Below are 25,110 nucleotides of genomic sequence, written 5' to 3'. Positions count from 1 at the left end.
GATAGAAAGGTAATAAAGGGTTAGATAACTTAATCTATATTACTATAGACTAATAGGTAATAATCTTATTAAGTAAAGTAACTAGTAAGAAAGTATAATTTAAGTTAACTACAACGAGAGTAAATAATAAAATCTATCTATCCTTATATTCTTATTACTTCTATTCTAGTGCTCCCTATTCTCCCTTGGAAGTATATTACTATAGGAGCAATAGGAGCATAATTCTCTTAAGGCCCCTTGTGCTCCCTTTCTTAGCAGGAGTATAGCTCTTAGCGGGAGTACCCTATTACGTGACTACAAGCCCCGCGATGTCTATTACCTTTTAACGTGGACGTGGTTGGCCTTTAACCTTGTTATCCTGCGTTAAGGAGAGAATCCTTCTTGTTACTTGTAATAGGGTGGCTAGTAGGGACTCTACGTCCATTTCTCTATTAATTTAAGCCTCTAGTCCTTAGCTCTCTTGCCCGTTGTCCTGCGTATTTACTATAATAGTATCACTATCAGGCGGCATTTTATTACTAAGCTTTTTCTCTTAGTAAGCTGCGGGGTAGTCTGTGTGTTTTTGTTTTCGTAAGTGAGACGTGTTCAAATTAGCTACTTTACCAGCTTCTAGCTCTATAGCGCGTGGGCTGCACGACTTGGCACTAGTTGCAATCGATTTCTTAGGATGGATTTGTATATATTGAGCTAAAATTACACCTATTCTAGAAAACTCGAAGTTGGTGTTGTGTACACTACTTATATCCTATAACATTTTGACCCTATTTATCATAGTACCTGTGCCGGCGAACTCTTGCTCCGCAAGCAGTCAGTCGTCTTTGCCAAACAAGCTCTTCCCAGTTCTCTTTCTATTCCATGCTAGTAGTTGGTCGAAGTCGCGACAGGTATGTTCTGATGTCCAGATAGGACTGCCTGATTTCTTCTCATCATCCCACTCGTAGACCAATGGCGTCAGATCTGAATGGCACTGTATGGCCTGGCGTATATGCTCAATACAGTGATCTGTAACCATAGCAAAGCGATTAGCTTTCCGCAACGAAAAGAAGATATAGCAGAAAGGTGTAGGAAGACACAGGTGTAGATGAGAACATGTAATTTACAGAAACTCACTCATATGTACGAAGAAAAATTCGCTTCGCCGCGATTCTGGGAAGTAATGGTCTGCGTATACGGCCTTTCGAAGCTGGTTTACACAATGAAGAGAGTGTATGACGTCGATACTGCCCAACCATGTGAGCCGAATATCGGGAAAGAGCATTGCTTCACTCTTGAGCGATATATTGACAGGAAGGCTCAGGTAATTAAGGATTGTTTTCATACCTCACGCGGAACATCCCTGGCTGGCCAGGCTCATGCATAGTGCCGACTGGCATACCATTCTTCAATCTGGTTTCGCGGTCGTCCAATATAACAGATATGGCTTCGTTAGGTTAGTTGAGCCCAGAGCTAAGCGTGTTCTATAAGAGCAAATCCCACCAGCTTCTAAATCGTCCCAGTTTCGTTCTAGCTCTGGTGTTGGATTTCCCACGTAAAGTGCGGATGAGCCTGTGAGATTCAAGTACATTGTGCCATTAGGATGCTTTTCGACCCCGCCCGTATATACGAGGTTCTTCAGTCTGATATGAGGGACGGCGGCAACTGTGAGTCGATTGAAAATCAGCCACACGATATGTTTCTGGGGATGAGGTAGTGTTTACTCAGATCTGTTGCGAAGCCCGTCTCGTAAGTGTCATTCAGTGCGCGCCGCGTTCCGATTGTTGATCGCATCGAGACGATATTGCAAATGATGAGCAAGATGACAACAAACAGCCATACGAAGCGCTCTATGCGCCGCGAGATAAGACAACATCGAACGGCTGGCTCCGAGACTTGACTGCTATTAGAATCTGAACTTTCAAGCTTTTCATACTTTGGCCAGTCACACAAATGCTCTAGGAGACTCATGAATGCGACTCGTAGCAGCAGGACCGGTTGGTGACCCTAATTAGTGCAGTCGTACGGCTGTCTCTTATACGGTAAGAAGAACAAGATAGGCTATGTAACGTAGAAGCTGACGGCAATATTATACGCTAATTAAGGGACATAACTAATATCTCTCATTCCTCATTGATGTTGCCGGAGCGGCGAAAGCTAAAGTTGGACAGTAAGTGTGGCTGTGCAAAATTCCGGCAGGCATAGTAACAAGGCGCACACATCGGCTGACTTTTGAGTGGTTCAGCATAATAACCGAGCGTAAGCAATATACAGACTTCCTAGATAGCAGCCAGAGAGGGCTTTCTTGTGCCTTGAACACTTTGACAGCGATAAACTCGAGCCTTTGTAAGCAGGGAATGAATTCTTGTCCTTGTTACTCGTCCTATGCACTAAATTGAGTTCGTCAATTGACCTATCTACTCTTCATGGAATTCTCACCAACAGTTCCGAGGGAGCAGAGGGCGAAGCAGGCACCTTTTTTATCCGAAACTGACAGCTAAGGGCTAAAATCCGGAAAACCGTGAACCGAGAGGCGAGAAACTGACGGCCGACAACCGACAACCGACAACCGAGAACAGCCCTGCCGTGTCCGTGCACCGGATGCGCGCGAAATTTAACGCCATCTTAGTTATCCTTGCATTTTGACCACCTATTAGAAATCATTGCATTGTTAGACCGACTGAGTGTAAAGCGGATTTGAATGTCTCAAAGTAGGAGCGGAAATGAGATGCCTAGTTCGCAGTGTCATCTAAGGTACTACATCATCAAGGTGACCATCTACAGAGTACCCACACCTTGACAACCAAAAGTGAAGTGCCTAATTTCGTAACGTCGTGAGCCACACGGGTTCGTGAGACACTTTTGCCAAGCCCCCACCAAAACATCTTCCCTACCCCAATGTCGCAACAACAAGACCATTTAAAGCCCTTTACTGGATGTCACATACAGCCTGCCCTTCAAGCTCTCCAACAAGCCGCGAAGCTCTCTTTGCGACGCGCTGCAACTATCTATGACATTGATCGATCTACACTAAGCTGCCGACGCGTAGGACAGATTCCACAGGCGGATCGCTCGTCTAAAACAATAAATCTAACTAAGCTAGAAGAGGGCGTGGTTGTTGAGCATATACTTGAGCTTGTTACGCGCGGATTTCCCCCTAGGCTCGCAGACGTGGTCAATATGGCCAATTCTTTACGCGCTGAGCGTAATCTAGATTAGGTTAGACAAAACCGGCCTAGTACGTTCGTTAAACGTCGACTTAAGCTTATGGTGATGTTTAATCGCAAATACGACTATAAGAGAGCTCTTTATAAGGATCCTAAGACTATCCAAGCCTGGTTCGACCTAGTAGCTAACACGAAAGCCAAGTATGGTATCTAGGACGACGACACGTTTAACTTTGACGAGACAGGCTTTATGATGGGCTAGATTGCCCCTGGAGCGGTTGTTGTAGCTTTAGAGAGACGTGGACGGCCAAAGACTGTCCAGCCTGGCAATAGAGAGTGGGCAACGGTCATCTAGGGCATCGATGCGACCGGGTGGACGATTCCGCCCTTTATACTTAAGGCGCGCCACCATCTCTCAAGCTGGTATAAGGACGGCGATATACCCCAGAAGTGGGTTATTGGGGTCTCTGAGAACAGCTGGACGACCAATGAGCTCGGTCTTGCGTGGCTAAAGCACTTTGATGAGTATATAAAGAGGAGGAAGGTTGGCGGCTACCGCCTGCTTATTATTGACGGCCATAAGAGCTATAACTCGCTGCGTTTCCAAAAAATACTGCAAAGATAACAACATCGTTACGCTTTGTATGCCTCCGCACTCAGCTCGTCTCTTGCAGCCCCCTGATGTAGGCTGTTTTGCCCCTTTGAAGCAGGCCTATGGACGCCAAGTCGAATCGCTCATGCGTAGCCAGATCAGCCACGTCACAAAACAAGAGTTCCTACCTTGCCTTAAGCGGGCATTTGACACCTCATTTACTTCTAGCAATGTTCAAGGAGGGTTTCGAGGCGCTGGGTTGGTTCTATTTGACCCAGAACGGGTTATATCCGCCCTTGATGTCAAGTTGCGCACTCCATCACCTATCGACAACCAACCTTGGCTGTTGTAAACCCCCAGTAATACCTTAGAAGTAGGATCGCAATCAATGCTCGTAAAGCAGAGGATTCAAAGACAGACGAATAGTTTGCTAAAGTCTATTGTAGAGGCCTTTGAGAAGTTCTTAAAGGGGGCAGCTATTATTGTGCATAAGTTGGTGTTGGCGTAAAAGGAGATAGCTGCGCTTAAGTCAGCGAATGAGGCCGCAACGCGACGAAAGTCTTACAAAAGAAAGCGGGTTTAGGTAGAGGAGACCTTATTAGTTGAAGATGGGGCGCGCTTGACCGCTTGTTAGGAATTTGGGGCGCGTAGTGATGGTAAGAAGCCAAAGAAGCGGGTGCGCGTTGAAGTGGGTGAACCATCTTAATGGCGGCGTGGATAGTGCAATGGGACTGGGCATAACGCGCGAACGTGCAAGTAGGTAGTAGAAGCAGTCTCTGAATAATATTTTGTATCGCGTTGCACTATATAGGGCCAAAGTGGGCTACTCTGGGCTATAATGTAGTGGTTTTGGAGGGGGCTAGGCAAAAGTGTCTTACGAACTAATGAGGGACGTTAATAGTATTACTAGATAGCTACCTGACAAGTCTACTAATCCGTATAGATATCGAGGACTTCTTGAACAGGATCCTAATCTACGAGAGTAGTAGTTTTATTTCTTAGTCTAAAAATTACCTCTGGGGTGTAACGGCGCAGGTAAGACTACTTGGATTAGTAATGGTGGTAGTGTCACTCAGAGGCATGTGGGAGTGCGTGGGACATTAAATGAGCCTTGATTCGAATAGACACCTATAGGCCTTGTACGAAAGGATATCAAAAGTCTACAAAGCTAGCTATAGGAAGTGTGTTAATATATACCTGACCTAGTCGGATCCGAATTGGATCCGACCTAAAAACAGCTGACTGCTGAAGAGGGCGGCGGATATTTGCTCTGACCTAGCTCTGGGACGGGTCCGATACTTGGCAGTGTTGTAACATCGTTACAAAACTTAGTATAAAGGAGGGGCAATTAGTCCTAGTTAGCTAAGGAGTACCTGCTGCTTTTGACGCTCTTAGGCTAAGAAACGCCTTTAATGAGGCCTTTACCGTAAAAAGAGGAGTACAGTCGCCTGTAGTAGCCTTAGTTACTATATCGGCAAAAGGCAAGAAAGCCCTTATTTACTACTACGCCTGCCTTTACGGCTAGATACCTGCTAGAAAATCGTAATATCTGGCAGGATATCACGACTTCTAAGACAGAGCAGCCTATTACCTCGTGGTTTAAAGTAGTTATCTACAAACTGCCAATGGACTATGACCTAGGGGTAATTAAAGACAAAATTGAGACCTTTAACAAGGGCCTTAAAGTAGTAGAGGCTCCTTTCTGGCTCACTCCTGAGTCTAAGGGAGGACAGCAGAGCTATGGCTCCGCCTGCGTCGCCTTTGCGACCGAAGAGGAGACTCTCAAGGCTATTAGAGGAAAGCACTATATCCTAGGAGAGAGCCTTCGAGCAGAAAAGCTAAGAATAGTTAGAGACGTTTAGCAATGTAATAGGTGCCGAGGATTTGGCCACGATAAAGCTAGATGTCTAAAGCTAGCCTTCCAGCTCTGCGCAGAGCCACATAGTACTAGTCAGCACAAGTGTAAGACTTGCTCTACTAAAGGAAAAGCCTGCGTCCACACTATATATAAGTGTGCGAACTGTGGCGAACCTCACGCAGCAAATAGCCTAAGCTGTGAGATTCTTACAGCAAAAGCTAGGCGCTAAGGAAAGAAAAGCAGAGTGATACCTATACTAGGTACCAGGCTCTGACACACACACCCCCCACCCCCCACCCCCTCTCTCACTCTCGCAAAACCCCCTACTAACTCCCTCTATACTAGACTACGAGCCTCACCTCGATTTAGATGACCCCCCTCTTGTAACTACACCAAATTGAATAGAACTACGTAGATACTTGTAGGCCTAGCTTACACGTCTTATATAGCCTACCGGCTGAGACAGGACGTTAATCAACAAATAAAAAAATGGGGCGGCTAACCCGGTTACGTAGCTGGTTCGCTTGCCGTGCGCATGGCTTACTTTCAAGCAAGATATAGTTAAGACTTTTTGCACACACATGCCCAAATTATGACTTACTAGGAAAATTGCTCACTATGCCACCACACGTGCCATCCTTTGGCTACCCATGGTGTTACATACCTCCTCACTTCGAGTGACATTTGACAGGGTCCACAGACCAAGACAGCGATCCTATGACCTGGCAAATCTTCAAAAGCACCGTCCACGATACTCTCCCAGTCTAGTTGTTGGCTGCTGCGCGTCTCTAAAACCTGTACTTCATCACCAAGCGCCTCCCCTGCTCCAGAATATACAGTCGTTTCTTTTCTATCTCGCACAGCCCAAATCATGCTAACATCAACGCACATCTCCTGTCGAATGCGTCTGTAGATCGGCAGTATAAAGGTGGCACCAACCCCTCCTGCAAATAGCAGTACGTAATCGAATGAAGCTTCCGAGAACTCCGGGAAATGTAGAGCTGATCCATAAAGCCCCTCAAGACTTATCAAGATCTGTCGCGACTCCGCATCGCTTATGGCACTCGTATGACACGGATTTGTGTGCGCAAGATGCGCCAAAGTCCTCGTCATCGGACCATGCCGCGGGCGAGCCAAGATAGTGGCAGTACCTGTGGTTATGTCGAAACTTTCTACTGTGAAAGGATTTGAAATGAAACCACTGGAGGTCCATTTGGGGCGTGTAGGTTCCAAGAGGCCAACATAGACATAAGCGCCAGGTTGCCATCGAAATGACTTAATCTTTTCTGGCGGAATGATGGCAGATATCCTAATCAAGTTTGCGCCTGGCAGTGGCTGGAGCAACGCCTTCGTCACAATAGACCATCTCTTCCGAATGACGAGATCAACCAAGTAATATGTGAGTACCTCCAAAACGTATAGGCGGGCATGTTCGGTGTGGAAATAAAGCAAGGCCGGCGATACTAAGCTGAAGGCGATGTGTGTTGTGAGAAAAATACGATAGGAGAAGTGCCTGACAGCACGTAGGCTTGTCGTGTTGACCAATATGAGCACGAGCAACAAGACCAGACCAATCACTACTACAGCAGTGGAAAGTTTCTGGAACAAGATGCCCTGACTCTTGAAATAGACAAGGTAGAGAGAACCGTGAAGTAGCCACAAGAGACTTATAATGTGTCCGAGCATTCGGTGCCAGCGGTTTAGTTCCTCGTGGGACAATCCAAATACCCGGGCGTACGGATTGAAAGATCTCATACCCAGGAGGTATTGTGCCGGGAGCTGGGAAGTTGCAATAATACCGAATCGCCTGGCCAGATGGATAACATCTAGACTTTCTTAGCCGCTAAGTCTTTAGTGTTGATTGTTGAGATACCCACCGTTTCCGGTACTGAGAAAGCACAAAAACGCCAGCCACGCGAACCACACCGAGCCAAAAATCCAAACGTCTCGACGGCCCCAAGTCTCACCATGAATAACGATATAGTGCCCGAGCCACCATGTAATTCTTTGATAAGGCCTCAGTCTTTTCCGTAGGAAGCGCTGCTTGGTTTCTTTAGCCAATAGGGTTTTCGATGATTCCGGAGACGCGTCCACGTGCCCCGCGCTTGTTCGTTTACCAACAGTCCTGGCAAGGACTCTAACACTAAAATGCGTGAAACGGTAGCATAGCCATACCAGCGGAACGACCAGTGTTGAGAGATGTGCGTAGAGAGGGAATGTATCCAAAGACTCACGACGAGCGCGCTGTTCAACATCTGAAAGCGATGTGGATCCATATGGCTTGGCCATATCGAGGAGGCATGCAGACACAGCATCGAGACGTTAAGCTGGACCATTTATATGCAAATCAAGTTGCAGCGTGGTGACGTTGGCGACCGTGCTTACCAGTACGTTTAGTTTGCAAGTCTAAGTCCGTCCCTGTGTGACGAAAAACCCCGTGTGCCGAAAATAGCCAATCGGATCACTAGGGTCGAAGAGAAGTCCCTGATCCCTGCGATCCGATTGGTCATTTTCGGGACACGGGGTTTTTCGTCACACAGGGACGGACTTTTTAGCTTTTTTCTACGGGAGCCGAGCACGGAAACATGATGCGTTAGCTTGGCTCGGACCAACATGGAAGAGACCAGGGTTTTTGACGGTTCCCACATCCGACGACTAGCAAACCTATCATCGCCGTCATCATTCCGTACCAGTTAGGCGTGTTCAACCAATGCATTCAACAAGGATAGTCTGCATTCATAAGTTTTCCGTGCGGAATATGTAGATGACCGGGGCTAGGGACGGGGGCTTTACGGAGAAACGATGTCCTTCTATCATGGAGATGGTGACATTTGTTACCCTATTGCCCAGAACCACCACGCAGAATCTCAACATCCTCTTTTCAAAGTCGCCTGTTATGGCCGACCGTTGCCTGAATGACGAAACATTGGGCCCGGCCGTTATTGGTTGTCGCGGCGACTTTGACTTCACCCAAAGTTTTGCAGCTGTTGTGTTGTCCATCGTTCCAGTGGGCATATTCCTTCTTGTTGGTCTTTTGTGTCTATCCAGGCAGTGTTTTGAATGGACTGGTACTCGTGCCTGTTCTTCTGACGTCCGGTCGAAGGCCGGTATCTTTTTTTATGCTCAGCAGGTATGATACTAGACAGAAATTGCGATTTCTCTGGTTTGAATAGCCAATGCTGACTTGCAATCAGACAACTATCCTTCTTCTTGTAGGCGCAAAGGTTGTATACCTTGTGGCTATTGCAGCATCACACAGTCTTGAACCTAGGCCTGTTAGCATCGTCTCGGCTGTATTGGAGCTTTTCGCTGCTGTATTGATGAGTCCGCTGGCACTATGCAAACGCAGTTGGTCCAGGTATCCATCGGATCTGCTGTGTACATTCCTTGCCATCACACTACTTTTCGACGGTGCCCGTTGTCGTACCTTGTGGCTCCTAGAACAGTCAGACGGCCGAATTTTAGCCGTTGCTGTGTCATTCACGATATCTCTCTTTATCAAGATGGTTCTCTTGTCGCTCCTTGCATCACAGAGCAAGGCACAGAGATCTGAATACACAGATTCGAGGATTTTCAGTCCAGATGTCACCGCCAATGTGTTCAGTCTTAGCCTGTACTGGTGGCTGAATCCGCTTCTCCGTCTTGGTTCTCGTCGGGACATAGGGCTTGGCGATTTGTACCCTCTGGACCCTGCACTTGGGTGTGCAAGGCGAGCTGCTGAAGCACCGACAAAACATAGAACATTGTATGAATCTATGACGACTCAGAAGTTACTTTATCGATCCATGGGTATGAGCGGCTTATATCCTGTCCTTCCCCGTCTTATCATGATCGCATGTACAATCGCACAGGCCATTCTCATCCACAGGATTCTCACCCTACTTTCCCACAGCCCAGACGATACCAATCCCAATACGAAGTACGGCCTAATTGGGGCTACATTTTTGGTCTACTCATGCACCGCTTTGTCGGCTGCCTGGTATGGCTACCTACATGAACGTGCCCTGACCCGGCTCCGCGGTTACCTGATCGAGCACGTCTACTTGCACTTAACCCAGATGCCATCGGTTGTTGAAAGTACCTCAAAGACATCTACGCTGATAGCGGTCGATGTGGAGACTATTTACAACGGACTGCGCAATGCCCACGAGCTCTGGGCTGTTCCTATTCAGATAGCGGTTGCAGCATGGCTGGCGTACCGCGAAATAGGCTTGGCCAGCTTGACGGCCGTCGCACTGATACTGGCCAGTTGCGTGACTATATTTGCCATCTCTCCGACGATAATGGCTCGGCAGGGTTCTTGGATGGCAACTGTTCAGTCTCGCGTCAGCATGACCAGCGCCGTCTTGGGCTCTATTAAGACCCTGAAGATCGCTGGGTTCTCTAGAGCGGTTAACATCATGCTCAAACAAGCTCGTGCCGACGAAATACACCTTGGATCTTACTTTAGACTCATGGTATCCATTTCAGCAACCTTTTCACTGGTCCCATCAGTGGTTGCGCCAGTGGTGGTTTTCGCCACCAACCCACAACAAGTGAATGCAGCGTCCGCCTTTACGACCCTGAGCTACTTGAGTATCATGACACAACCATTAATGACCGCCATTCAGGTGGTCCCCATGGTCTTGGCGAGCCTGGTTTGTCTGCGACGCATAAGGCAATTTCTTTTATTGCCAGTCCACGTCGATCATCGCCTTTTAGGGTCGCCTCTGAACACATTTCCCAACGAAAAGTGGAGCGACAGTGAGAAAAAGATGGTGGCGGTCGGCATATACAGCTCTTCTATCAGCTGGGCTCCTGATGTTAGGCCCGTATTGCACAACGTCAACGTCGAAGTGCTCAAGTCTACCTTCGCGGTCATCATAGGGCCGGTCGGTTGCGGTAAATCGACACTCATCCATGCGGTATTGGGTGAGATTCCTCCAAAAGATGGCGGTGTCATAACATTTCGTGCAAATCGTGTGGCATACTGCGCCCAGACTCCAATTCTCACCGAGGGCACTCTAAGACACAACGTGATTGGCTCCTTGCCCTTCAACAAGGAAAAGTACTCTGAGGTACTGGAGGCTACTGCACTTATGTATGATCTGCAGCAATTACCCCAGGGTGAAGCTACAAGACTCGAAACTGGGGGAGAGACCCTGAGTGGTGGCCAGAGACGTCGCGTGGCGCTCGCCCGCGCACTCTACCATGAACCTGATGTCTTGATAGCGGATGACGTCTTAAGCGGTCTCGACAAAAAAACGGAGCTGTTGGTTTTGGAGAAAGTTTTTGGTCCAGACGGCTTGCTTCGAAAGCGAGGTATTACCGTGCTGTTTTCCACCAACTCTGATCTAGTTGCAGGAACAGCAGACCAATGTATCCGCATCTCACCAGCCGGCGACGTAGCTACTCAACCCAACTTGAAACCCTTCTCGTTGGCTCGGAGCGTAAATTTCAATGGAGTAAAGACTAAGGATGCCTATCAAGGAATTACGGAAGACCTTGTTCGTAAGGATGCTGATAAGACAGTCGAAAGTATCACAGAGGATAGGGAAGAGCCTGATGTTCTGTGCCACCGGCCTACATCAAATGTGAGCTCCGACATGAAGACGTGGACTCGTTACCTCTCGGGTGTTGGCATACCTTCTATTATCCTCTTCTCTATCTTCGCGACGGGCTTCGGGGTTTGTATGGCCTATCTTACCGTCTGGGTTAGAGAGTGGATGTCTGACACTGCGTTCATACATTCCAGATCGTACTATTTGGGCATCTATGGTGGTATAGCCGTGGCTTGCGTCATTTCCAACCTTTTGATGGGCTTGATCGTGCTTGTCATCTTCGTCCGCAACGCCGGGACTACCCTACACGACGAGATACTCCAGACAATAATGACTGCCACCCTGCGTTATCTGATGCAGACCAACGTTGGCACCATCCTCACCCACTTTTCCCAAGATTTGACGATTGTCGATGGCCAGCTTGCAGGCGTTTTGGTCAATCTTGCAGCAACGACTACCATTACAATTGGACAGGCTGTGCTGCTTGTTGTCTCATCGCCTTGGATGACGATCAGCTATCCTGTCCTGTTGGTAATCTTGTATGCAACTAGACGGGTCTATGTGCCGACCTCAATTCGTCTTAGGTTCCTAGATCTCCAAAATAAGGGACCACTTGTCGCACATTCTCTAAACACCATACCAAGACTTCCAACGATACGGGCTTTCGGCACGGCTGCGTACGAAGTGATCCAAAACCAAGTCCTATGCGATAGATCGCAGCGTCCAAGCTACCTTCTAGGCTTGTCGCAACAATGGTTAATACTTGTGAATAATCTAGTTGTGGCTAGTTTAGCTGTGATCCTTGTATCCCTTACTACTTTTCTCCATGTAGACTCGGGATCCGCTGGTGTTGGGCTTGTTACTCTAATTACACTTAGCAGAAATTTGGCAGACTTGGTTCGCGCCTACACCATGGTCGAGATTTCGCTGGGTGCCGTCGCGCGCTTGAAGTCTTTCACTCAGGAGACGCCACGAGAAGAGAGACGTGCGGAAAGTGTAGCAATCAGCGAGACATGGCCAGAAAGAGGGCTGGTGAAGATAGCAAACGCAAGTGCGAGTTACAACGGCTTCTCAGATCAGAAGTCCTTAACCCTTCGCGAAATCTCTTTCACGGCTTTGCCGGGTGAAAGAGTCGCGATCTATGGAAGAACAGGAAGGTAAGTGTCACACTCTCTACATTCCGACCGCTTACTGGTTTTGAACTGATCACTCTTTTTGGTTATGTTGTAGTGGAAAAACATCCGTCCTTATGATGCTTCTGAGACTGTTGGATCCTATCGAGGCATCTGCTGGTAATACTTCTATCGACGACATTTGCATTGATCAGCTCGACGGAACGGTAGTTAGGGAACACGTAATCTCGATGTCGCAGGAAACCGCTTTTTTACCACAAGGGACAACAATCCGGGAAAATCTGGATCCGCTTGGGCAGGCCTCCTGCCAAGTCTGTCAAAGTGCTCTAGAAACGGTTGGGCTTCAGTCTGTACTTCCACAGGTTGACGTGGTTCTAGAGTCTGATGCACTTAGTAAAGGGCAGCGACAACTCTTTTGTCTCGCTCGGTGTATTGTACGGTGCTGGACAAGATTTGACGCCCACGGAACTGTGAAAAAAGGAGGGTTGCTTCTGCTTGATGAGGTCACGGCACACATGGACGAAGAAACGGCTGACAGGATCGAAGACATCATTGATCGTGAATTCCAGTACTACACTATCCTGGCCGTCACGCATAAGTTGATGGATTCCAAGCGATTCCCTAGAGCAATAGTGATGGAAGGAGGGCGAATTATTGAGGATGGAAACGCGGATGTTCTCTTCCAAAACGAAGGATCGCATCTCCGCGAATTGTTCAAACCAAAGGAACCATCACAAGAAACTACCTAGCAGGGTGGCTCACTTCACTGTCTCTGTTAGAATCAGAATTCGTAACAAGCGAGTAAATTGCACGCCGTGCTTGCTCAACCTAGTGCCAAGCTAATTCAAGCAAGTTCGTCCATACAAAACATCTTGGCAAGTCAATTTTAGTTCGAAAACTTTCTTGTTAAATTTGACTAACTTGGAAGTCTGTGCTAGCTGTCCGTATGCATAGCTCGTCGATCTATCTTATAAGAAGACTCCAACGTTGCAGTCATTAGCCTAGCTAATCTTAGTCAGCTCACGCTTGTGGCGCGTAGTAGTGTGAATTGACAGTTTTCTTCTCCACCAACTACTACATCGACATCTGTATTATAGCTCTTTTTACTCTTGTTGTTGCGGCTATTGTCTACCATGCCTGCTGAGCACGCCGCCAAAGGCACCAAACACAGCGGTTTAGACCACCGAAGAGTACCCTTTTCAGGGCCAGTTGCTGCTCCACGCCGTACCTAAAGAGGCTACTTAATCAACAGGGTTGTGGAAGAGCGCTAATAGTTTTAAAGCGTACATAATATGGCTATATAAGTTTATGATACCTCAGCTTGTCGCTGAACTGTCTCAATCTTTTAGCAAAACCCATATAAGCGCTGACCGGTGAATAGTAAAGGGATGGAAACGAGGCTTTTTTGGCGTCGTTGCGCACTATGCTCACGCATCAGGAAAGCTGGCCAACCTGCCTATTGCGCTGCCACAATTGACCGGCGCGCATACTAGCGAATAGATCACTGACATTGATGCTCAATCGTTGCAGAAGTTTGAGATGTCGTCATCAAAGCTCGGTTGTTTAGTTTTAGATAGCGCATATGCTAACGATACTACTATTACCTATCTCGCTAAGCAGTATGGCTTTACTGCAGCTTATCACCGCCTATACTGTGGCCTCGATATACATGATCTCATCGGCCAGAAGGTTACATTTGACAAAAACCTGGATTCGTACGGCAGTCGATGTTAAAGAGCATGAGACGAAGGAAATATCATCAGCAGAATGGCACAAGGGCGGCACGCTAGGCGTACTAATAGACATCACTAACTACATCGATACACCCTAACAGTACGATTTAGTCATTTTCAGCACTTTGCTATTGCTGAAACCCCCTGAAACGATCAGAATGCGATTCAGCGTACTATTATACACTAGAACTCGTATCATAGCTGCTTTGAGCAGGCTCTTAGGTTGCAGCGCGCCGTCAGCAACCATGCCAACTACCATATGCAGCACATGCACAACCTCGATGACATCACCAGACGCCGGGTAAAATGCTTCCTAACACACCAAGTTGAATACGATCAACCGGCCTTACTGCTATAAACTGGGAGGTAATATGGGAGGATAGGGAGGTATTAAAGCCACTTAAACAGGCTACTAAGCAGCTTGAGGGATGCGGTAAATCGAGCATTTTGGTGCACTCTACTCATTGGTACCAGTATCTGAAACGCTACTATATATGATCTTGAAGAACACGTTAAATCATATGATTACGCCAACTATAAAGAGCCAGGTGCTCCTGAGGATCATCTATCAATCAACCTACACGCATCCTTTCTACCTCTATAGCCATCTGCTGAGCTTGCTGCACCTGGAGCTGCCAGATTGTGATAGATTATCAAGGACAGCAAATTGATGGTAAAAGTGATTGTAGCAGCCGAGGCAAGGCTGCAGAAGCAAGAAGCCACTGTAACGGCAGCAAGAATGCACTATCTCAACAAGAAAAAGCAGTAGCTATACACGATACATAAACGAAGATAATGGATAGCAGAAACAATGTAGATCAATTTTTTCACCGCACTTACGCGTGCGACAATAGCTTTTGTGGGAGTGTCCACAGCCTCATTTCTGGTGGGCGGCCATATTTGGCGGGGTGTGGCATTGTCTGAACCGTTGCACGCCCTGACCGCCTACGCTAGTACTATTACAGAGGTAGCTTTTTTTTCTGATATTGCTTTGGCAGCTGATCAAGATCAAATGCACGCCATGCTACATGGTTATGGTGGTCTGTTTACTTTTTTGTATTTAGATCACGCTCGATGACCAAGATTTCTGGTGTTTAGACGCACCATTTGTCTAAGTCTGTCGGTTGTTATCGCACTATCCTTCAAGCCATCGCTTCAGGTACGGTGATTGATTGGCGTAAGGTGGAAATTCAAACATTACATTGATTTTATTTTACTCGCATCTACTGTCGTACCAACGGTCGCCTTGAAAAAAAAGACACCGTACAAGGCCATCTAAGTAAAATTTACCCAGTTGACCAGATAGCCGATGAGTCTTTGAGAAGGGTTGTCTACTAACCTCATAGTGAGATCAGATAGCCACACGAGACCTACTGTCACCAATAAAAACCCAATAAGGTTTCCGATGAGCATTCCTGCACCTGTGCTCATGCCGGCTATGTAAGCAGCCTCGGATATGTACTCTCGACACAAAAGATGAAGGTTCCACCCCACCATCTCAAGATACGGATAGTGAATAAGGTAGAGGGAGAAAGAGAGGGCTCCTAAATACAAAAGTGGTGTAGAAGACAACATTGACTTGACCCGATCCAGCTTGCCTATCGAGAACACGACAACTATGGCACCGATGGACTGCCAAAAGTCTACGTTCGAGCACAGTCTACTTGCAAATCCAAATCCTAACGCTTGGTCGGCCTTCTCCTCTGGATATGATAGCATCCATAGACCTGCAAGAAGCAAAATAAAAGGATAGAATCCAAAGACTGCTCTGCGAAGGGTAGCCATGCAAGCTGATCTTTTGTAACTATCGTAAACAGGCGGAGGGCCTCTAGTGATTGCAGGTAGTAGGTCGTTGCTTCCTAATTGTTGTGCTGCATTGATGAGAGAAAGGTGCATGCCAGACAAGAAGAGGCTGACATCCCATCGGTTCCAAAAAACACAGTATATATTTACAATCCCAGCGAAGATATGACGCGCGAGAGGCCATCGCAGGCTCGAAAGTACGGTCAAGACGGCAAATAAAATCATGGAACAACGAAATTCCGTCTGAATTGTCCATAGGTGAGCGCCGTAGTATGACTCGTTCTCGTTCACAAACAAGTTTTCTGGCCAGTCCCATGCATTTGTCAACTTCCCAACTACAAAACCCAGCCAGTCCCCTAATTGTAGCAACCAAGTGGACTGGTGAATGACTGTTTGGGCAGGCAAATGAGCAGGAAGCGCTTCCATCTGTTTTGCTGTAGGAAACAGACCCATTGAAACTAACAGCATAACTGAGAAGGATGTAGCCAGCGGCGGAACAAATAGGCGGAAAGGTCGTTTTAAACTAGCGGTTGCTATCGAGCGATGGAGCTTGCCGATACTTTCCGGGTGATCAAGAAATGTGGCTGGTGATATAGTCAGGGCGTAACCAGAAAGGACGAAGAAGATGCGGACCATGGCTTTCCCAGAGCGAAACAGACGGAGAACGGGGACGTTGTAGTAAGCGTCGCTTACGCCGGGGATAAATCCTAGCAGCACAGTGCGGTCGAAAACCATAGAAAGATGCATGATGTAGACGATCAGGGCCGCAATTCCCCGTATTCCATCAAGATATAGAGTTTTATGGCGACTTGACGGATGGACAGTGGCTACAGCAACACCAGATTTCCAGTATTTGATGCAAAAATAATGTACAAACGAAGAACTCTTGAAGATGAAACTGTTGCCTATTTTCCAGAACAGAGATACAGTTCGTGCAGCGTTCATTGTGATGGTGATGTAATAATGAAGCAAGTCTGAATTTTCGAAGTATTGATATGGTAGCCATGTCCATAAACATTTTCTATCTGCTGACATGATGGGACTATTTCCGGACATATCCGTGCAAGGAATCTACCGAGTGTATACGCCGGAAAGCGGATATTTCGTTAGTAATCATGCTGATGCGGAGACAAAGGCCGAAGGAGGCTAAGGTTGAAAGGCTGAAGGTGAAAGATTTTGGACCTCACGAGGTAGTTGGGCCCAGCCACCGAATATTTCAGCATATACTCCTCCACACTATCCATAGTTGGCTAATAACTCCATTGTCCAATAGCTAGAACCACCTCCTTCATTTCTCAACCCTTTACTTCTACAGGACTATGACTGAATCCCCACAATACATGCGCTCGAGTTAAGGGCTGCTGTGGCTCTTATCTTTGCAGCGCCACTGCTTTGGAAGGGCCGACTAATCTAGTGGAGGCCATTAGCACGCTTCAGTTTCAGGCTGAGCAAAGTTTCAAGAATGTTAAATTATGTCCCTACCTGTCAGAACGTGGGTATATTTGAGGTGGTTGTGTCAGGCGCTGGCGGCAGCAATAGATTTCGGATATGAGATGGAGCACCCGGATTCTGTGTACTGGTTGTGGTCAGTGCATGCAACAGTTCAGCCGATGCAACACCCTACCAAAATGGGCGCTCACCAAAAAACGAAGCTTTTAACCACCACTAAAACAGTATTATCGCAAAATTTTTTAGTAGAGTAGTGCTATGATCGTATATTTAATATATATCTATAAACATTTACTAGGCAACCGCACACTGCAGCCGCGCGTGGTAGTTTTGGTAGGAGGCTTGGCGGGTGGTGATGTATCACAACCACTACCTTTAGCCTCTACAACACAACGCCGCTTTAATACTTTTAATTCTTGTAGAAATAATAGCTTAATAATAATAAGCTAAGGGTGCGGAAGTAGCTGCTTGTTCTACTAGTAGTTCAGAGGTAGAGGTCTCTGCCTTCTACTTGTCTAGTAATAGACTCAGAGGCAGCTTATCGAAGGTTCTAGTAATGATAGATAAATAAAAGATAAAGAGATTGCTAGGGGAGAGAGAATAGTTAAATTGTCTTCCTAAGGTAGTCTGTAGGATTCGCTCTACTCTTCTCTACTTTCTATCTACTAGCTCTTCTACTACTTATATATTTGTTGTTTTAGATTCTAGAAGAGTCTTCTTAGTAGTAGCTTGCGTAATCTATGGCGTAATAGATAGATATTACTAGATAATAGCATAATAGCTTCTAGTAATAGATTGATTTGACGATTGTTGGTTGAAGGTTGAGTATTTGATCTTATCGGAGATCAGCTGGTGAGCTTATATCTCCAACACACCCCCTTAAGCTAGGTAGCTGAGATCTGATTGATCTGCTAGTTCTGATCGATCTGTTCGTTTTGATGAGCTTGAGCTGATGACTTGGATCGATCTGATGGGTTGGATTGTTTCGATAGATTGGATTGATGGATTGGTTCGATGGATTGGTTTGATAGATTGGTTTGATAGATTGGTTCGATGGATTGGTTTGATGGATTGGTTCGATGGATTGGTTTGATGGATTGGTTCGATCTGATGGATTAGATTGATGCGATGGGCTGGATTGAGCTGATAGATCTGATAGATCGACTAGATTCGATTGCGATCGGAAATATCGAATCTTATTAGCGTTTGTAGCTTTGGTGAGATAATTAGCTAGTAGCTAGTTAGTACTTTAATATTATATTTAGATCTGTTTATCCTCCACCTTCTCGCGAATAAAGTAGTATTAAATATCGATGTGTTTTATCCTCGCGTGGTAGGTAGGATTTTTAGATAGTTGAATTACGCTTTGGCTATTAGAGTATATAGTAACGATTCTATCTAATAGTATATTAAATAGTGGTTTGATACTTTTGATAATCTAGTTTAGATAGATACTCTGCTTAGTGACCTCGCGGTAGGCTATAAATTTAGCTTCTACGCTTGATAGCGCGACAGTTAGTTGGAGCTTAGATAGCTATAAAATTGCGCAATAACTTTTGTTTAGCTAGAGTAAGAAGATATATCCCGTGGTAGATCTGCGGGTATTAAAATCACCCCCTTAATCTGCATCCGTGGATCCGATCAGCTTAATCTGATCTGATCCTATTGATGTAGATTAATCAGTTCTGATAGGTCTGTCTTGAATATTAGAGCTAAGTTGATAAAATAGTCCAATTTGGCTTAATTGGGATAGGTATCCCTATAGGTGGTCAAGATTGCTGAAATGCTTGGTACTTAGATTGGCTATGAATCGCGATAGAAGATTAACTGCGTAGGTAATATCTGGCTGAGTAAAAATAGATAGATAGATTAGAGTACTAATTTGTTGTTGAAATAGATTAGTGTCTTTTGGCGTTGCTATTTAGTCGTTTTTTATAAGCTTAGTACCTTAAGATATAGGTATTTTCCTTAGCTTGACGTTCTACTTATTAAAACGAGTAAGCAGTCGTTCTAGATAGCTTTGTTATCTAATATATATTAATCGATTAGATCGAGTAATTTAAATACTAAGGAATTTAGTAATATCGCTAAGATCTTTGATTTTAAGCTCTAATATATTAGATAGCTCGTAGAACAACTATTTAATCCTTTACTTATCTAATCTAAATATAAGTAGATCGTCTACATAGGTTGCAATTATTATTTTTCGTTTTTAATAGATATAGGTAGCTATATTGATTAGCAGAGATTAGAAACCTAGTTAATAGAGTAAGCTTAATAGTAGTTTCTACTATTATTAACTAGCTTGTTTTAATCTATAAAGAGCCTTATTAAGTAGGCAAACGTGGTGAGGGTATTAAGGATTTAGAAATCCCTCTAGTTGTTTGATATAAATCGTAGTATCGATTAGTGCGTTTAAAAAAGCTTATTTTATATCTCAGCTCTGTATAGCCCAGCCTTAGGCTACTACAATTGCTAGTAATAGACAAATAATATTAGGCCTTGTAGTATTAGTAAACGTTTCTTAATAATTAATGCTAAACTCTTGTTAAAAACCTTTAGCTACCTAGCGAGCTTTAAAGATAAAATCATTATTTTATTAGTATTTTCTATTAAGTACCCAGCGTCCTTTAAGTACTAGTTAGTTAGAAGGCCTTAGTACAAGCGTCTAAGTATTATTCTTTTGCAGCTAATCTAGCTCTTTTTACATTACTAATAGATATTAATCCTTATCAACATGCTTAAGAACTTAGTAGTAGTTTTTTAGATCAGTGATATCTTTTAAAGTAAATAGTATTTCTTTAAGAAAGATGTCCTCTATTGTCACTTTAGTAGATAGCGCTGTTTCTATCATTTAAGCTCTATTCTTAATAAGAATAATTAGATTTTAACCGACTGTTTTTATTTAATTAGTAGATTGCTAATCGTTTTAATCTATTGGTTTCGTCTAATCTCTTATAGGATAGAGGTTTTAGTTAGTATTTATATTAGTATTTAATTGATCGTTAGATTAATCGTTAGATTAATCGATTTCTAGTTATAATTCGTAATTATAAACTTAATCATTAAACACTCCTTTAAGAATTTAAACGTCCCTTACAGTTACAATCTTATTTAACTTTAGATTAATTAGTTAATATAGATTACTACTTAGATAACTAGTAAGGTAATATAGTTAGGCTCGAGAATCGAGCTTACCTACGAATTCCTTTAGTTCTTTTTAATAGGATAGTAATCCCTAAATTTTAATATTGCTAATATTTAGTTTAGTGCTATATTTAGCTTTAAAGGGTGTTTGAAAATTAATAGAACTATACAGTGTTCTATTATATAGATAAACCGCTGCGAGTAAGGCTTCTACCTAAAGTTTATTTAGCATTTTAGCTTTAAATAATAGAGCTCTAATTGTTACAAGTAACAAGAAGGATTCTCTCCTTGACAAGTGACGAGATGGCTGAAAGCCTAAGGACGTCCACGTCAGAAGGTAATGATCATCGCGGGGCGAAGATCACGTGATTGACATCACGCCAAGACAACCATCAGGCGCTAGTATGTGACGGCAGCAATCCTTTGATGGCAGCCATCAGGACATCAGGCCAAGCCAAGGAAAAGTCGTGACGGCAGTGATGGCAGGACTGGAAACAATGAGGATATAAGGATGGATGGATTTCATTATTACTCTCGTTGTGGTCAACTCAAATTGTACTTTCTTACTAGTATTGTTACTTCACAAGATAGTTACATGTTAGTCTATCGAATAGATTAGCGTTGTCAAAACCCGGTTACATCCATAACTCTTTTCCACTACGAATCGCCAGACAACTCTCACGGAGCTAGTCTCTATTCCTACTCGCCCTAACCCGGACCGAGCCAGAGAAGTATTAGCACCCAACCCCGTGTAACACTTTGACCACCCACGGATTCAGTGGAGGATTAACCAACAGCGTCCGATTAAGATTCAGACCATGTCACAGAACTCTAACGAGTATGTCAACATTCCAGGCCCGGTGCCTGACGAGAACGTCAACATGACTGGTCATACCCAAGGAGGTATCAACGAGCCGGCGGCAGGGAGCCCCGAGTACGAACTCGTTAATCTTAGACGCGAAGGCCAGAATCAGGCTAGACAGATCGCCGAGTTGCAGAACATGATCAACCAACTCACGAGTCAGCTGATGGCCACACCGAACGAAAAGCCTATCAAGAAACCCAAGATGGCAACCCCAGACAAATACGATGGTAACCGGGAAGGGTTACGGACGTTCCTCACCACTATCGAGTTATACTGCGGCTACAACGATGTGCCAAACGACGAAGAGAAAATTCTCATGGCTAATACCCACCTGAAGGGAAAAGCGGCAAGCTGGATGCAACCCTACGTGGAAGACTTTCTAAAAGACATCGATAACAAAGGAACGAAGGACGAGACGCGTACCTTGTTCGGCAGTTGGACTAACTTCAAAGAGGAAATGGGACGCATCTTTGGGGAGGTAGACGCGGAAAGCCAGGCGGAGAAAGCGATATCTCGCCTGAGGCAGACCAAAGCAGTTTCGGCCTATACGGCGGAGTTCAAGCAACTACAAGCGCGAATCAATTGGGACGATTCGGCTCTCCGGACGGTATACGAAGCAGGTCTGAAGGAAAACATCAAGGACGAACTTGTACACTACGAAAAGCCGAAGGACTTGTACTCGCTGATCGAGTTGGCAACAAGAATCGATACGCGATTATGGGAACGGAAAGAAGCCCAGAAAGGATACAGACCAGGGCCACCCTTCGCCAACACCCGACGACATCGGAGCAACAAGGATCACGACGGAGACACGTACATGACCGGCAAAGTACAAGACAAGTCTAAGGATAGGAATAAAGCCCGAGGAAAGTTTAACGACGGTCTTTCCAAGGAAGAACGCCAGAAGCGTTACGATAGTAAGGCATGCCTCCGCTGCGGCGAAGTGGGACACTTCCGCAGGGACTGCCCGAAGAATGAAGTCAAACAAGGAGCAGTAAAGATTGGGATGATTAGGATGCCGACGCCCTACCCAATCGAGGAACAAGACGAAACGCTCAGTGACCTAGACCTGTACGACGAAGCAAGACAAGCCACCGATGAGGCCTTTGAGCTAGTACAAGAGGCAATAGGACTCCAAGACTTCAAGTGGGACGACCCACTACCAACGGATTGGCAGGTTGAAGGGGCAGAAGTACTACGCCGCCTAAGAAACCAACAGTGCTGGATTTGTGGAAATACCAGGCACCAAGCCAACGATTGCGACATCAAAGGACGAGTCACAATCACGGGGCCTAGAGCAGAGGAAATTGCCTGCAAGGCTGCCCAGGAACAACCCAGGTTCAAGGAACCTGATGACGAGGAGACACCTCGGACGTTCAAGGAACGAATGGAGCAACACGAGCGCCTATGTTGGGTCGACTGCCCAAGACAGTGCGATTATCACTTGAGGAAGCGAGAAGCGACCAGGGACAACGAGGACGATTGCTGCCACACGAATTTATGGCATAACGAGTGTCGAGTACTGCATTGTCACATGCACAAGCCAGAAAAGAAAGAAGCTCATGAGGAGCTATGCTGGACCAATTGTACGACCAATTGCCAGTTCCATAGGGAACAACGACGGAATGCTCGAAAGGTAGACGACTACTACCATAGCACGATATCCGCCGAAGAATGTAATGCAAAAAACTGCAGGATGCACAGAGCTGCAAGACCAAGAGTCACGACGACTAGGGTACCTAGGCAGGAACCAGGAAAGTCCGAAAAGGAAAAGAGCCACGAACGACTCTTATGGACGCATTGCAGGAAGGGGTGCGCCTTCCACCGACAACAGTTTGAGGATGCTCGAGGAGTGAACGACCATCTCCATAGCACCCTGTCAGCAAACATTTGTGAGGCAAAAGATTGCCCGATTCACAAAGTAAAGAAGCCGAGACCAACGAGGAAGGTTGCGAAGGAAGATATACCGCACCAGAATATCCATTGGAGCTTCTGTTACGACGATCAGTGTACGATACACTATTCCGCCAAGGCAGGCGAAGGCTACTTTCCTACGCAGAGGAAAGGTAGGCAGTCAAAAAACTAGGATGCCACCAGGGACAGGGTCACGCTGGTAAAGGCAGTCCTAAAACGACCCTCAAGGAAGTACGCGAACTGGGAGCGCAGGATTTGCGGCTACAGGCTACGGTACTTATCGACGGACACGAGGTGACGGCGCTCATAGACAGTGGGGCCGCACGAACCGTTATCTCACCCCGAGTGGTGGAAAAGAACAACATACCCTATCGGACCAAGAAGGTGCCGATGCGAGTGGTATTAGCCGATGATAGTCCCACGACATACGGGAACGGCTGGATTCGACTTGAGACCGAGGCTGTATCGTTACGCCTGGCAGGTCAAGAAAGCCGAACGAAGATTAGCATTATGGATCTCGGAGAAACAGAGATGATAATTGGCTACGACTGGTTGTTAGAACACAACCCTGCCATCGATTGGCAAAAGAAGACGTTGCTCAGCCGAGAACCTGTGCACAAGGTTGCTGGAGCTAGACGTAAAGAGATGCGCCCGATTATCCAGAGCTCACCCCAGGACGGGAGGATAGGCCAGATCTCGCCGCATAAGATCGCGAGAATCTATGCGAAGGACCCTCAGAGAGTAGGAGTCATTTGGATACGGCAGGTCGCGACCACGAAGGAAGGACCGGTACCACAGGTTGCGCCCACGAAGGACGAACCACTGTTGGCGATTCCAGCAGAATACCGAACACGAGAGTTCAAGGAACTGTTCGAGGAAAACGAAGCAACAGACTTAGCAGAACACCAGGACTGGGATCACGAGATCATCCTGGAGGAAGGAGCGAAGTTGAGCCCAGGAGGAATGTACCCTATAGCGCCCGAGCACGATGCTGAGCTGCGGGATTACCTCCAGAAGAACTTGAAGAAGGGATTTATCCGACCAGGATCAGGCCCGATGGCCTCGCCTATATTGTTCGTAAAGAAGCCTAACGGGAAGTGGCGACTGTGTGTCGACTTCAGGAGGTTGAACAGCGTTACTCGGAAGAACCGATATCCCTTACCACTCATTACAGAGCTCATGGATCGACTCCAGGGAGCTAAGTGGTTCACGAAGTTCGACGTTCGGGAAAGATTTTACCGAATTAGAATCAAAGAAGGTCACGAGTGGATGACTGCGTTTAAAACGAAGTACGGACTCTTTGAGTACACGGTTATGCCATTCGGGTTGACGAATGCGCCGGCAACCTTTCAATCAGTCATCAACAACGCACTCCATGAATACCTCGGAATCTTTGTTACCGCGTATCTGGACGATGTACTAGTGTACTCCAGCGGCACACGCGAAGAACATGTCGAGCATGTTAAGAAGGTGTTACGGAAGCTTAAGGAATACAAGCTATACCTTCAACCAGGAAAGTGTGAGTTTCACACTCAGGAAACGGAATTCCTCGGATTCATCATCTCAACCGAAGGAGTGAAAATGAACCCAAAGAAGATACAGACTGTACAGGAATGGCCAAAACCCAACACAGTCAAGGATGTTCAATCCTTTTTAGGATTTGCGAACTATTATCGAAAGTTCATAAAAGATTACTCGAAGATCACGGCACCCCTTACGGAGATTACGAAAAAGGAAATAGGTTTCAAATGGGATCAGGAACATCAGGAGGCTTTTGATCGAATCAAGCAGATATTCCTGGAGGCGCCGGTACTAGAGATGTACAGCCCTCAACGACCCACCAGAGTCGAGACCGACGCGTCTGACTATGCACTCGGAGCTGTATTATCACAGCAGTGCCCAGATAAGAAATGGAGACCGGTGTTCTACCATTCAC

At 45.9% G+C, this 25,110-nt stretch overlaps 4 protein-coding genes across 4 annotated transcripts; 1 reads left to right on the top strand and 3 right to left on the bottom strand.

Moving 5' to 3' along the window:
* Positions 1 to 662: 662 nt before the first annotated feature.
* Positions 663 to 1,995, bottom strand: PSV08DRAFT_192582 (uncharacterized protein). The gene is made up of 5 exons (XM_014217048.2): positions 1,698 to 1,995; positions 1,477 to 1,638; positions 1,321 to 1,420; positions 1,111 to 1,220; positions 663 to 1,002 (listed from the first exon to the last, which is right to left on the bottom strand). The coding sequence occupies exons 1-5, from the start codon at positions 1,942 to 1,944 to the stop codon at positions 809 to 811; spliced, it is 813 nt and encodes a 270-aa protein (XP_014072523.1). The 5' UTR covers positions 1,945 to 1,995; the 3' UTR covers positions 663 to 808.
* Positions 1,996 to 5,919: 3,924 nt separating this feature from the next.
* On the bottom strand, positions 5,920 to 7,891 carry PSV08DRAFT_1090 (uncharacterized protein). The gene is made up of 2 exons (XM_014217047.2): positions 7,468 to 7,891; positions 5,920 to 7,416 (listed from the first exon to the last, which is right to left on the bottom strand). Exons 1-2 carry the CDS (start codon positions 7,877 to 7,879, stop codon positions 6,191 to 6,193), a joined length of 1,638 nt encoding a protein of 545 aa, XP_014072522.1. The 5' UTR covers positions 7,880 to 7,891; the 3' UTR covers positions 5,920 to 6,190.
* A 595-nt stretch (positions 7,892 to 8,486) lies between these two features.
* PSV08DRAFT_406410 (P-loop containing nucleoside triphosphate hydrolase protein) lies at positions 8,487 to 13,012 on the top strand (the record flags this gene model as incomplete). The annotated part of the gene is made up of 3 exons (XM_014217046.1): positions 8,487 to 8,628; positions 8,807 to 12,287; positions 12,361 to 13,012. 3 exons carry the CDS (start codon positions 8,487 to 8,489, stop codon positions 13,010 to 13,012), a joined length of 4,275 nt encoding a protein of 1,424 aa, XP_014072521.1.
* A 2,259-nt stretch (positions 13,013 to 15,271) lies between these two features.
* Positions 15,272 to 16,744, bottom strand: PSV08DRAFT_213298 (uncharacterized protein; the record flags this gene model as incomplete). The annotated part of the gene is made up of 2 exons (XM_014217044.1): positions 15,272 to 16,332; positions 16,459 to 16,744. 2 exons carry the CDS (start codon positions 16,742 to 16,744, stop codon positions 15,272 to 15,274), a joined length of 1,347 nt encoding a protein of 448 aa, XP_014072519.1.
* Between the last annotated feature and the right edge of the window lie 8,366 nt (positions 16,745 to 25,110).

The sequence above is a fragment of the Bipolaris maydis genome (genome assembly GCF_028858645.1).
Source record: "Bipolaris maydis strain C4 unplaced genomic scaffold PSV08scaffold_1, whole genome shotgun sequence".
Classification (NCBI taxonomy): Eukaryota; Fungi; Ascomycota; class Dothideomycetes; order Pleosporales; family Pleosporaceae; genus Bipolaris; species Bipolaris maydis.
The sequence above is the reverse complement of the archived record's forward strand: the minus strand, read 5'-3'. Positions and strand labels throughout refer to the sequence as shown.